General features: G+C 36.5%; 1 protein-coding gene across 1 annotated transcript in view; it reads right to left on the bottom strand.

Annotated features, from left to right (window-relative positions):
• The window catches only part of SPAG16 (sperm associated antigen 16), an 832,484-nt gene that overhangs the window by 200,251 nt on the left and 619,298 nt on the right, over positions 1-12,935 (bottom strand). The window contains exon 21 of the mRNA XM_040986437.1: positions 5,178-5,304. Coding sequence (XP_040842371.1) covers positions 5,178-5,304 — 127 coding nt within the window. The remainder of the gene's footprint in view (positions 1-5,177; positions 5,305-12,935) is intronic.

Raw genomic sequence — 12,935 nt, 5'->3', positions numbered from 1 at the left:
GGATTAAACAGATCAATGTGTGAGCCAATTAATCTGGCTCACAAGATGTTAGTGATAGGACTGGATCCGGAATATGGGATGCGGTTGCCTCACTATGCAGGCAAAAACCCTCTGCATGCTTTACCTCAGCAATTATTTTCTTGAAAGAAGCAGTTGATAAGTACCTGCCTCTGCTGAGGTAACATGAAAGCAACTTTGCAAAACATATGAACGCATGGGTGCAACCCTGTTCCAAAAATCTTGGCATGAAAAGATGTGGAGCTCTCCCATGAGCAGTGGTTTGGTATTCCCTGCATCCTCTTCAGCCCTGTTGAACGGTCGGGTGTCTGATCTCTATTATGAGCAAAGCCATTGCTAAGCTCATGTGGGCTTCTAGAATTTTTCCTTCTGACCCAGTCCATCTTCCCTTGACCTCCGGCTGTCATCACCTCAGCTTTACTCAGCTGAAAACCGGAAGGGACTCTTTGGAGAGCTCCCTCGGCTTCCCGTGATTCTCTTGCCACTTCCGTAGCTTCCCCCTGAAAACCCCAGCTACATTAGCCTTCCCTCCATTATTCTGTGGCTCCTCAACTCCAGGCCACTACCAAGTTACCGATTGGATCCAACCCATTCCTAGCTGAATTTCTTCCTCAAGCACTATACTTTCCGGTATCACTTTTGGGTACTAGTCAGTAGTTGATGAGTGAAAACTATTGTTTCGTGGAGTTTTGTTGTTGTTGTAGTATTCAGTTATTTCAGGGAAGGGACAAATCTGATTGGTCTCTATGGCTCCACCTTGGCTGGAAGTAGCCATCCCTATGATTTTGAGTATCTTACAGACAAGGAAAGTGGAGGTCAGGCATGTTGAGCAGTGGTTCAGCAAGTAGAAAAACTGGAGAGAAAATTCCAAAGTTTCCAGTGGAGCACTGTGGACACTGCTTCTGTCACAGGGAAATAAGCAATAGTCAGCCTGGTAAATATAACCCAGTGTGCTCCCCACTAACAGACAGCGGTGCGTCACATCTGAGCTAGAGATTTGGAAGTCATTTCTCTAGCTTTTGCAAACTTTCAAAGTGTGGGGAGGGTTCTGTCACTTTGTATATTTTCCAGTGTAGTCCAAGTTTTTCCTCCTATTTTAGCATTTCTATTGTAGTTCAGCCGGTGAAGAATATTTAGGTTCTTTTCCAAAGTGTGGGAAACCTTGCCCATTTTAACGATCTAATATTGCTGAAGCTTTCCAATGGAAAGTCCCGTCTGGCTCAGACTTCAGCTTCTGCATTTTCCAGGGATGTGCCTTCTTTACAAATGAACTGGAATTACCTTTTACAAAGCAGGAAAAAAGTATTGCTAACCTACACAAACACAATGAGACTAGAAATGCAGAATAGTGAATGTATAAATGCTCACAGTTCATTTTTATTACTTTCACTATGCAATTCCATTTAACATTTTTCTGAAACAGTAATAAATTTTTGAATGGTAAAAACATATGGCATTTTGAGTATGCCAAGTGAGGGATATTATTTAGATAGTGAATATTTGCAAAAATTTGTAGCTTTATGTTACCAGGAGGCTCTCTATTTAATGAGAAAAGAACATTTATCCCTTTACAAATACAAGGCTTATAAATAAATACCAATATATGTGTGTATCTGTAAACACAGATAATCTGTCACAAGCAATGCATTTGCAAATAAAGCATTATGCAAATAATGTTGTGCCACATGAAATTCCTCTTCTAAATGTAAGAGCTTGATTTCCTACAGCAATAGAGAAACTAAACACAAGGTGGTTTATACATCTTTCGATCCATTGATAGACACACAGACTCCCCCATCCCCACACACACATACACACTACTAGGCATGACCTCAAGTTTTAGAGATCCATCTGAATGATCTTTCATATTCTTTAAAACGGAGGTTTTGCCTCTTATTTATTTTAGTATTCACTCACTGGCTTTTATGCTTTTGCTAGAAACTTCCTGCCGTGACCTTTAGTTCTGGGCTTCTCCTTTACATATCCACATGTTTAGTTATTATTCCTAAACTGAGTAAGATACCCTTGCACACCACTTGCAGCTCTGGTAGTTGACTCTGCCAAGAGTTCCTTCGTTTGTTATCCCTTTAGATCCACAATCACAATACAGCAAGACAACTAACTCCTTCCTGTTTTTCTATGCTCAAACAGTTCAGGAGAACAAGTGATGTATCTTTAACATTCAAAGATACTAAAGATATGACCAGATTTAAGAGTTTGTATCCAGATCTGCATTATTTTTCCACACTTATGGCTGTCAGATATTTTTTGTCATTGCTACATTTTTAATGTGATATGCTAAGGAATCTCTACTTTACAACAAATAATCACCTCCCACTACTAATACATACTTTTATGAAGCCAAAGCGAAAACATTTACTTATAAGATTAATAAATAATGAGGCATTTTTTGATGTCTATGAATATTGTAAATAAAGAATGGGTAACATTTTCAACTTTTTGATAGGCTTTACTTTTAATCTGTTGCATTATTATATTGGTTTTGCAAGGATGGGAAGTACTTATTTATGAGGGTAAGTCATTACAAATGTTCTTTTTAAAATTGCAGCTCATTTTTAAAAGTATCACAAGATAACCATCTAAAAATTATTCAGAAAAAAGATTTTCTCTGTGAAGATTTTTAAACCGAGTCAGTACTACATATTAACATGATGAAATTGCAGAACCTTGCCTCAGATAGGGCAAATAATGCACTAAGTGTATATAAGTGCAGAATTTAATTGTCACAGAACTTCAACCAGCAAACAGGATTTGGCACAGCTAATATGAGCCCTCAATAAATGTTTATGATAGTCAACAGTGTCAATATATTATTTCCCTTGCTGCAGATGCTTTATTTTATAAGTTGGTATTGTTTTACCACTGGGACTAAATAAAAATATTCAAATTAATATGTATGTTGAGCTTACTAAGTTAGGCTTTATTTTATCCTCTTTCAAGTGTTTTCATTACATAACTGTATTCTAATTCTCTTTCTAATATCATTTCGTGAATAGTTTCCAAATAGATCCTGATTCTTTATTTCAAATTTGGTTTGCTTCTGACTTGCATTCTTAACTCCCAAGTCAGGAACATAATCTTTGGTACTTGTCTTTGTGATTTTCACTTCTCTCATGTTTTCATTAGACCTTGTGTTTGCTCTCCCCAGTTTCTTCAACTTTTAATATCGTAAAACCTTTTAAAATGAAGAGTCATTGAGGACTCTCACACAGCAGCACAGATTTCTCATTATTCAAGGAGAAAAGCCTTAGACAGTAATTTCTTGATCACACAGAATTAAAATTAATTATGGTATGTTCCTTGAAAAATTGGCCAAAGGAATGGGAAGGTCAGGTTGAAATTATACTCCTGTAGACTAATCAAGTATTTTCATTAACAAGGTCTTGAGTGCACATTCTTTGACTTCTATGCGTATCATTATTCTACTCTTAATTTTCCATATTCTTCTTATATTCATACATTACCAAGAATATAGCGATTAGGAGGGAGAAAAACATAAGTCTGTTGTGCCAAGGACTTCACTGATGTGTTTGACAGACAGGTACTAGCACTTATTTAAGATCAAGTATATCAGATTATGCAACACAATTTTGAGCTGGATGACAAGGGCAATATGGAGCAAGAGGAGATATACTTAATAACGAAGATAAAATAAGTAACTGTTTCAAAAACAACTTTTAACTTCTATTGTTAGAACAGTCAAAAGTTCTAGAATTTCAGAGTATCAAATAACCAAGTGTGGGAACATGATACTAAAAAAGGATTTCATGATACAAAATATTTATGAAAGTCAAGTTAAAACTCCTTTAACATTTAATATATCAGCAATGTAGTTTAACATATCAGAAATCATAAACTCAAACAGTATAAAGCTTTCATAGTAGAAAATGAAATTCTTGTAGTTCTGCTCTTTTATTCTGAAATTGCTTCTTAAATTATTCTAGAAGACTAAAGATATTTTAATGTCAACAGTACTAAAAACATTTAAAAAGAAAGTCTTTGCCAATAGCATATTTCACACAAATAACTAATCTAAACTGGTAACATGATTGCAATTTAGTTAGAAAATAAAGCACTTTTTAACTTTCAGATACACAACTAAAAAATCATTAAAAATGAATTAAAGATGTTCATTTTATTGTAAAAATGCTTTGAAATCTATTCACAGTATTTTCAAAATATGCATTTTTCATGAATCTTTAAGGAATTTTTACATGATGGCAATATCACAAAACCTACAATTATCTTAAGACTTTGTAATTATGCCTGTATATTTAGACTATCAGAGTTAGAGAATATGGGCTATTGTTAAAAAACAAAAATTATTTTCTTTGTACATATTCTTTCATTTTCTGTCTAGAAGTTTTTGCCATATTCACAGATTTGATTGGGCACAAATAACTCAAATATTCCCAAAAGTCTCGATGATTTTTAAAAACCTTTAAGATATGTGGTCACACTAGCAATGTTCAGCGATGAATACATCATTGTTATCAAACAGAGACTATCATTAAAGATGCTAAAACTACTATGTCTTTAACCCTAACATGAGGGATTGGAATTATTTTTGTGGTCATGAACAGCACTTACAAGACTATTTCTGGCAGCAAGGAAAAGATATTGTACTTCATTGATACTATTATATCATTCGAGAGAATATACTAAACACAAATAATGTCACAGAATGCAAAGCACATAATTGCAGCAATAAGAAAAATATGCAATTCAACACAGTTGCAAAATATAAACAATGTGGGGTAATTTATCAAGTTACTAGGAGTTTAAACTAGAAGTCACTCAAATTTATTCTGTATTCTAAACAATTCCAGTTTGCTTACCTTGGCTGCAGAGTCCGAGGGACATAGGCTCCAAAGTGTAGAGGGTGATGCTAGAAAAATTGTGATTACACAAACTTACCTCCTCTATTATGCCTGTCCTTAAAAAATGAAAGAAAACAATCCTTTCACAACACAATAAAGTACAACACAATAGCATAGTAACAGAATTTTACCTATGATAATTTCAAAAGAAAAAGTAACTGCGGAGTGTATTAATGCATTATAATGTGTATATGTGTTCATACCGTTAAAGGTATTAATAGTATCTTTGTCACAAATATTAATCAGAAAGAATCCTACCTGATGGATCAAAGTTCACCTCATTACCAGGACTTGGGCCAATGTCAATGGACACGATGGGTGAGAGCTTCCGAAAGTCCCATAGCTTCATAACCCCACAGGCATCACAGGATGCTATCAAATGACCCTTTATAATGTGAAACAATACAAAAAGAAATATAGGCACATTATACTTATATAAATATGTGTGTATATATATATGTATGCTAACCCACAAAATTTATAATTCTATTAAAACTGTAAGAACTCTTCTGTACTAAAAAATCATTGCATCTATGAAATAATTATAATTGTCATACATATTAAATTTTGGAAAATAAAATTTAGTAATACATTTCACTATTTTTATTCTGTGAGAAGATATAATAAAACGTGCATCCTCATGCAATTTGCCCATACATTTGCCTACCATATTTTATGCAAATATTTGACTCATGAAAATAGTATGCATGAACAAATGACAACAACAAAATGCATCTCATCAGAAAGGTTTAGCTTGCCATGATTATTTATCCCTCCGCGTGAAAAGGAAAAACACAGGCAGGAACACAAATGGACATAATATGAAGTTTTACCATGCAAGAGGAACTTCTGAGATCAGGTAAAGCTGATCATAATGAAAAGTAGTGACTATTGCAGACCACAAGACAAAATTCTCAGCAGAAATACTTAAACCTTTTTAATTCTCCGTTGGTCAAGGAAGAAGATACCTGGACAAAGCCACAGTTTGGATGCAACCGATTAAGCTGCCTGTTGGAATAGCATCACCCCATATCAGAGTGTTGATGAGACCCTCCCTGATCCATGTCACGTACAGCTTCCTGTTACTGAGCCAGAGAAGCAGCAGAAGATTACACAAATACCTCAGTTCCTATTACTCACATTAGAGACCAGTTGCAGTTCTAGGCTCCAAGCCCAGGCTACTGTGTCCATCTGGGAAGTAAACTAGCCAGCGGAAGAGATATCTATCTATTCGCCTTCCTATTTGTCTCTGTCATTCTACCTTTCACACCAATCAATCCATCAGTCAACCTATCAAAATTCTTTTAAAGATTTTTGGTGGAAAACAGCCAGAATGGTGGAGTTCAAGTATTGCAGAGACAGGAGGGTGATTTTCCCAGGTTCATCGGATGAGATGTCAAAGTCTGCTCTACTTCTGATTGCTTTTTGGGAAACGTTCGCTGTGCATCCATTTCATGCTGGGAACTAGACATAAATTGATGAACAAACATTTTTTCTGCTCTCGTACAACTCATGACCTCTATTCATGTCTATCACTCTACCTATGCCATTTAATCTATTCCTTCACAAACTGAGTACTGACCACTACAGAACCACCAGTAATCCTTACAAGTCAACACGCTTTCTAAATGATATATAGTTACGCTTCCAGTTCTGGCATTTTGTCAAGTCAAAAATCATCATTTTTTTTCCCTAAGTTTATCAAAATTGATAATAATGATTATAAGTAATACTGCACAATTCCTGTTGTAATTACACATTTTTCTCATTTAGTGCTTTCTATTTTTAAAAAAAGGAGTACATCTTGGGTCCAGCACATTGATTCAGTGGCTAAACCCTCACCTTGCACATGCTGCTAGCATCCCACATGACTGCCGGTTCATTCCCTGACTGCTCCAATTCCTATACAATCCTTGCTTTGGCCTGGGAAAGCAGTAGTTGAAGATGGCCCAAAGCCTTGGGACTCTGCATCCAGAGGGGAGAGCCGCAAGAAGCTCCTGGCTCCTGGCTTCAGATAGCCTCAGGTCTGTGGTTTTTTTTTTTTTTTTTTTTTCCATTTGGGGAGAGAACCAGTGACTGGGATATCTTTCTCTCTGTAAATCTGGGCTTCCAGTAAAAATAAAACAAATCTTTTTTGAATTAATTAATTAATTTATTTTTAAGTGATCTTACTTAGGTAATTAGAATACGAAGGGTCAAGGGCTACAGGAAAGTGGGTAATACCATTGTTTCCACACTAATATCATTTTTTTTTTCTTGTAAAGGGGGTCAAGGGAGAAACAAAGGGAAAAGCCCCACCCAGCATCCCACCCACCCCAGGTAGGTCCCCAATGTGAGGTACATTCCAAGGGTCCTGCTCAAGTAGTTTTGATAGTTCAACAGTTCTGAATTGCTACCAATCTTGCCATTCCAATCATGACGAAACCTATTTAGAATCCACTGGCTGACAGTCTCTTCATGGTTGGGGTTCTGAGATCAGCATTTCAGTTGGAGGGATCTCCAAAGAAACTTCATCTGGTGCAGCCGTTAAGGCTCCCACTGCAGCACCTGCCCCCGACAAAGAAACTTCATCTTCACCTGATTCTTGTGTGTGTGAATTTGCCAGTACAGGGTTTGGCACAGTCTGTCGCCCCAATCAGTTTATGCACATGCTGGTTGTTGCAATTGCAGGGTCAGTTCTGTTTCCAGCCCTGTCATCCACTTGAACCAATGGGTGTTGTAGTCCAGCTCGATCCTATCCACTTCATACTCGGTCCTCATGCAAACCAGTGGGAGCTGCAGCCTAGTTGCGGCAACTGCCCATGACCCCCACCAGGCCTGCTCCCTGCTGGTTCCCATGAATGCCAGTATGTACCACAGACTTGTTCAGTCTGTCCCACATTCCATTTAGCCCTAGCACTTGTCAAATGGGCCTTGAAGCCTAGTTCAACCCAATCAACTTACTATCCACCCCACACACATACTGGCAGGTGCCCTTCTGTCTAGCCACCCTTGCCCCTTGTCCTGGTTTTCGTGCTCTCCAGTGGGAGTGGTTGTCCACGAAGGAGGTGCCCATTATCTCCCTACTAGGCCACTCCAACTTCTGGATTGTGCATTCTCCAGGTGGTTCTGGCATTTAACAGATTTAGCCCCCAGTGCCAGCCTCTGCCATCTGATGCTGTGGCAAAGCTCAACCAACCCTTCACCCACTCTAATTTTTGCTTGCACTAGTCGGGTCAGCCCAATCTGGCCCTTCCCTAATCTAGCTCACATGAGGCCCACAGGTGTTGTAGCCCTGCCTGGTCTGGTCTGCCCCCATCCCAACTCATGCTCTCCAGTAGGAGTGGTTGTCCAGCAGGAGAGCCCACATTCCTCCTTTCATCCAGTTCTCACGTATGCTGTTTGGGCGCTGCAACCACATCTGATATGGCTCACCTCATCTTGGCATTCCTTCATGTGAAATAAAACAAATCTTAAAAATGTAGTATATCTTATTTAAAAGTTCAAATGAACTGTTCTTTACCTATACAAACTAATAATATCACTTGTGCATTAGCTTTCAAAATTCTACAACTATTATCACTGGCAAAGAAATACAATAGTTGTCCATAACAAATGAGATGTTCAATATTTTTTTTTAATTTAAAAGGAAAATGAAGAAATTGGAATGTGATAAAATATGAAACATGTACTGAAAGAATTATAAGGAACCAGTGATTTCATTCTGAAAAAGGAAAGACTACTTCTGAGTGTTGGTAGGAAATATCAAACTTAGAAATTAAAACTATACATATATAAAACTATATATATAGTAACTATATATAACTATATATATATATATTTCCAAATATAAGGGTTTTCAAAACCTTTAATAAGTTACAAAAATCTATTTAAAAAAAAAGTTGAGAGCAGAGTAGATATGTCTTAATCAGGATTTATCTTTGAGCTACCTCTCACCAAAGCCACATGTACATGGCACAAAATGCATGATTATCATGTACGTCTTTTGCCTGGAGTCTGAATTAAAGGCTATCTTAGCAGTACACTTTATTCCACTGGATGTGAAATACACTGAAAACAACATTTGCACAACCTCTTATTTGGTGTAAATGAAGATTTAAATACATTTTTATATTTAAAACAATTTTTTTTTATTTGAAAGGTTAGAGGATACAAAACAAAAACTGTGAGAAAGATCTTTTATTCAGTTGTTCACACTCCAAATTCCTGCAGCAGTCTGGGAAGTGTTAGGCCAAAATTAGGTGCTCAGAATTTAATCTGGGTCTCCCATGTGCATGTCAGGGCTAAGCACATGAGTCACCACTTGCTAATCTCCCAGGATGCACATTAGCAAGGAGGCAGATCCAGAAGTGGATCCAGGATTTGAACTCAGGTTCTTTAACGCTGTACGTAGTCATCCCAACCAGCATTTCAACTGCTTCACCAAATTCTACTCATTCATAAAATGCTGTTGGTGGGACAGGTACTGCAGTAAATTTCCATTAATACAAGGATACATACTAGTTTTTAATATTGTTAAACAATTAACATTTAGCCAGATTTTCTACTGTCTTTGGAATTTGCTATCTTGGCAAAATACACATTCTTAAAATTATGTAACTATTAAGTTATCAAAATAAGTTTATGCTTATATTTGATAACTTCAGGAGACGTGGTAATGAAAAAAAATTACTTATTGATATTCCCAGTTAGCAGGTTTGGAACATAATAGAACTCAGCAAAATATGTTAAGCCAGTGGATGAACAATGTCTCTGTGGATAGTACCATGAAGTTTTACTTGTCTAAATCCCTCCATAACATTTTTATTTATTTATTTATTTATTTATTTATCATTTATTATCATGTTTTTTGATACATTTTCATAAAAACAGGAGTTCATCCTTCTCCTCCTTTCCTCTCTTATTTTCTCCTTCTACTATTTGTTCTCAAGCTATCGCCAAAGAACAGTCACTCATTTCATGGTTAAAGCTTAACTTTCTGATATTAAAATACATCAGGGCATGCTAATAATATATATGCTTGAATGTAATATTAATTCTAATCCTGATGGTTATGAATCCTTCATGTAAAGGAAAGTGAGAGAGGAGACAGAATCCCAAAACCCAAACTTGAGGCTCTGTATTCTTCCTCTTTCCATGTAGGCAAACTGCAGAGTCATCTGCCAGCATTTTTTCCTGACAGCAAGCAGACTGCACTGCTGTTGATTGGCACAGAAGTCCTACAGGTGGAAGACAGGTGGAGCTGCCATTTTGAAGGAAGTGAAGGAACAGAGCTTTCATAGCATCTCTGAAAACAATTTGACTGTGTCGTTAGCAGCAGCGTTGCTCCAGCAAAGAGGAGCTCACAGCTAGCACCTGCACAGATAGCTCACAAATAGGTTCCTTTTCAGATCTATAGTTATCTTTCTTAACACTGATTCTAACACCTAGCATATTTCCTACTGTGTCTCAGACTTTTGATCTCTGAATAAATAATTAAATGAATCAATACCAAGAGAGTAGATAGTAATTAATGACTGCATGTGACTCTTTTTTTAAGAAAACATCCTTTGGCATAAAATGGAGTTAACACAAATTTAGCAAAGTAGATAGAGTGGAAAGTTAAGATTCATAGTCATCATACATAATGCCTTGTTGATCCTCTCCACCACCAACTTAAGGATCCTATTAACGGAAAGATCATTGAGATCTGAAGCTTTTTCTAAGCTAAAGTACAGAAAAGTAAAATCAAACTAGCTTAATCTTGGCTGCTAAAAATACTTTGGGCAAAGATCTAGAAATATGTATCAAGGATCACAAACGTATTTATATTTCAGAAGCTTTTACGGTTTCTTTTTCTGAAGTATATTACAAATGAAAGAAAGAGTTATGAGAAAAATATTTAGGTGACACTATTGAGAAGTAAGATATAAACAATTGAGAGTGTTTACATTAATCTGATATGGAAGAAATAAGCCTTGTGCTGTTGTAGATTCAGAAAACTACTAGAGGCACCTTTGTGCAAAATTGTTACCAGCAACTACAGGGAAACAAGCAAATTACACTGCTGTTTATTCATAGTCATCACTCATATGTACATACTATAAACAATGAAATACATGAACTGTTAATGAGGTCATTTATAGTTTAAGTGATTAAAGAACTATTTTCATAAACTAATCATATTACTTAATATAACTGCATATTATGAACTTTGAAGGAGATCTAATAAACTTGGGCATATAAATTTAGGGCTAGGGTCTAATTTATAGGTAGATTAAGAAAACTCAAAAAGCGTTATCATTTTCTACAGGAAAGTCTTGCCTTTATAATGCAGAAAATACTGCAAGAAAAAGGGAAGATATCAATTCATTATGTAAAACACAGACCCAAGGTCACTGCAACAAAAGCGCATCCTGCGGAGTCAGGGAGGGAGTTTCTCAGTTCAGCTGGTAAGTTTTTCTTTTTTGGAAACATCAACTTACAGAACATCAAACAAAATATATTTTAATTCTATGCTATTGCTTACTTTGTATAAATATTCTCCAAGAATGAGGAACAGGATGTATCTGGGAATATGTCAGAAAGCTCATGGAAATGGAATAAAAGTTAAGTTTATACAAAAACTTGCATCTGCCATTAGCTTTTTCAAGAACTTCTGTAATGTTTTTTCTCAGACAGCAATACATAAAATTTAAATATTTGATAATATGTCCACTATGTATATAAGAAAACATTGTAAATTCTAAGTACAAATGTTACTTTAACTAGAAGTACATTTTCATATAAAAAATCATACATAGATGTCCAGTAAATGATATCATGGAATCAAAATGAGTAATCCATTTTAAAAAAGGGACTATGGGATCTGTGCAAAACGTAAAACATTATGTTTAACTATGGATACATTAATTAAAAATTATGTAATACACATTTATAAGACTGGAATGGGAAAAAATACACTATAAAAATGGATATGTTTTCTGCCTGGATGGTAGCCTAATGGCTAAAGTCCTCACCTTGCATGCTCTGGGATCCCATGTGGGTGCAGGTTCATGTTTCAGCTGTTCCACTTCCCATCTAGCTCCCTGCTTGTGGCCTGGGAAAGCAGTTGAGGATGGCCCAAAGCCTTGGGAACCTGCACCCACGTGGGAGACTCAGAAAAAGCTCCTGGCTCTTGGCTTTGGATCATCTCAGCTCCTGCCTTTGTGGCTGCTGGGGTGAATCAGTGGACGGAAGAACTTTCCCTCTGTCTTTTCTTCTCTTTGTATATCTGCCTTTCCAATAAAAATAAATACATCTTTTTTTAAAAAAAATATGCTTCATATTTCTGTAAATAACTAAAGAAAATTCCTCAACATTAAAACAAGCTTCATTTCCATTTCTACTCTTTTATTTCAGAAGATTTGAAAATATGTTGTGATTATGTGTATTAGACTCAGAAAGAGAGGACATTTACAGGTGGTTGCATAAAGAACTCCCGGAATGTTTAAATTCAGATCATAGTTCTTCTGTTATACCGAAATTCCAGCACTCTGCAGTCTGCCATATGATAATTAGTTGATGTTTGAAAGATGGTTGAATGGAAGACTAAAACAAGGACACAGGGTAATCATTGTTGACTGTGACTTAAAGGATTTGTATAAATATACAGGAACGTTAAATCTTACCTATTTTTTTTAATAATCACAACCCTCAAAATCAAACATTTGCATTCTTGAGAGCTTGTTTGGAGGTTCTAGCAGGGGAGCACAGCTACTCGCTTACCCTTGACCCAAGACTGGTCCTCCTCTAGTGGGGATGGTCACCCTCTTCGACCAAGCGTGCAACTTCAGGAGGGACGCACGTGGAATGGTGAGGGAAGAAGGAAGGGGACACCTGCCTAGCCAGACAGATCAGGTGAATCAACCCTGGCGATCAATCGAATGACAGATGTCACAGCCAGATCGCCCTGACATTCAAACCTCTGCATTCTTAATGATTTATCTTAGACTAATGTCTAAGACATAAGACACTAATGTCATGGCAGATTCTCCT

Source organism: Ochotona curzoniae, unplaced genomic scaffold (genome assembly GCF_017591425.1).
Source record: "Ochotona curzoniae isolate NIBS_2020 unplaced genomic scaffold, NIBS_Ocur_1.0 contig_4514, whole genome shotgun sequence".
In the NCBI taxonomy this organism is placed as follows: Eukaryota; Metazoa; Chordata; class Mammalia; order Lagomorpha; family Ochotonidae; genus Ochotona; species Ochotona curzoniae.
This window is presented reverse-complemented; position numbering and strand designations above follow the sequence as displayed.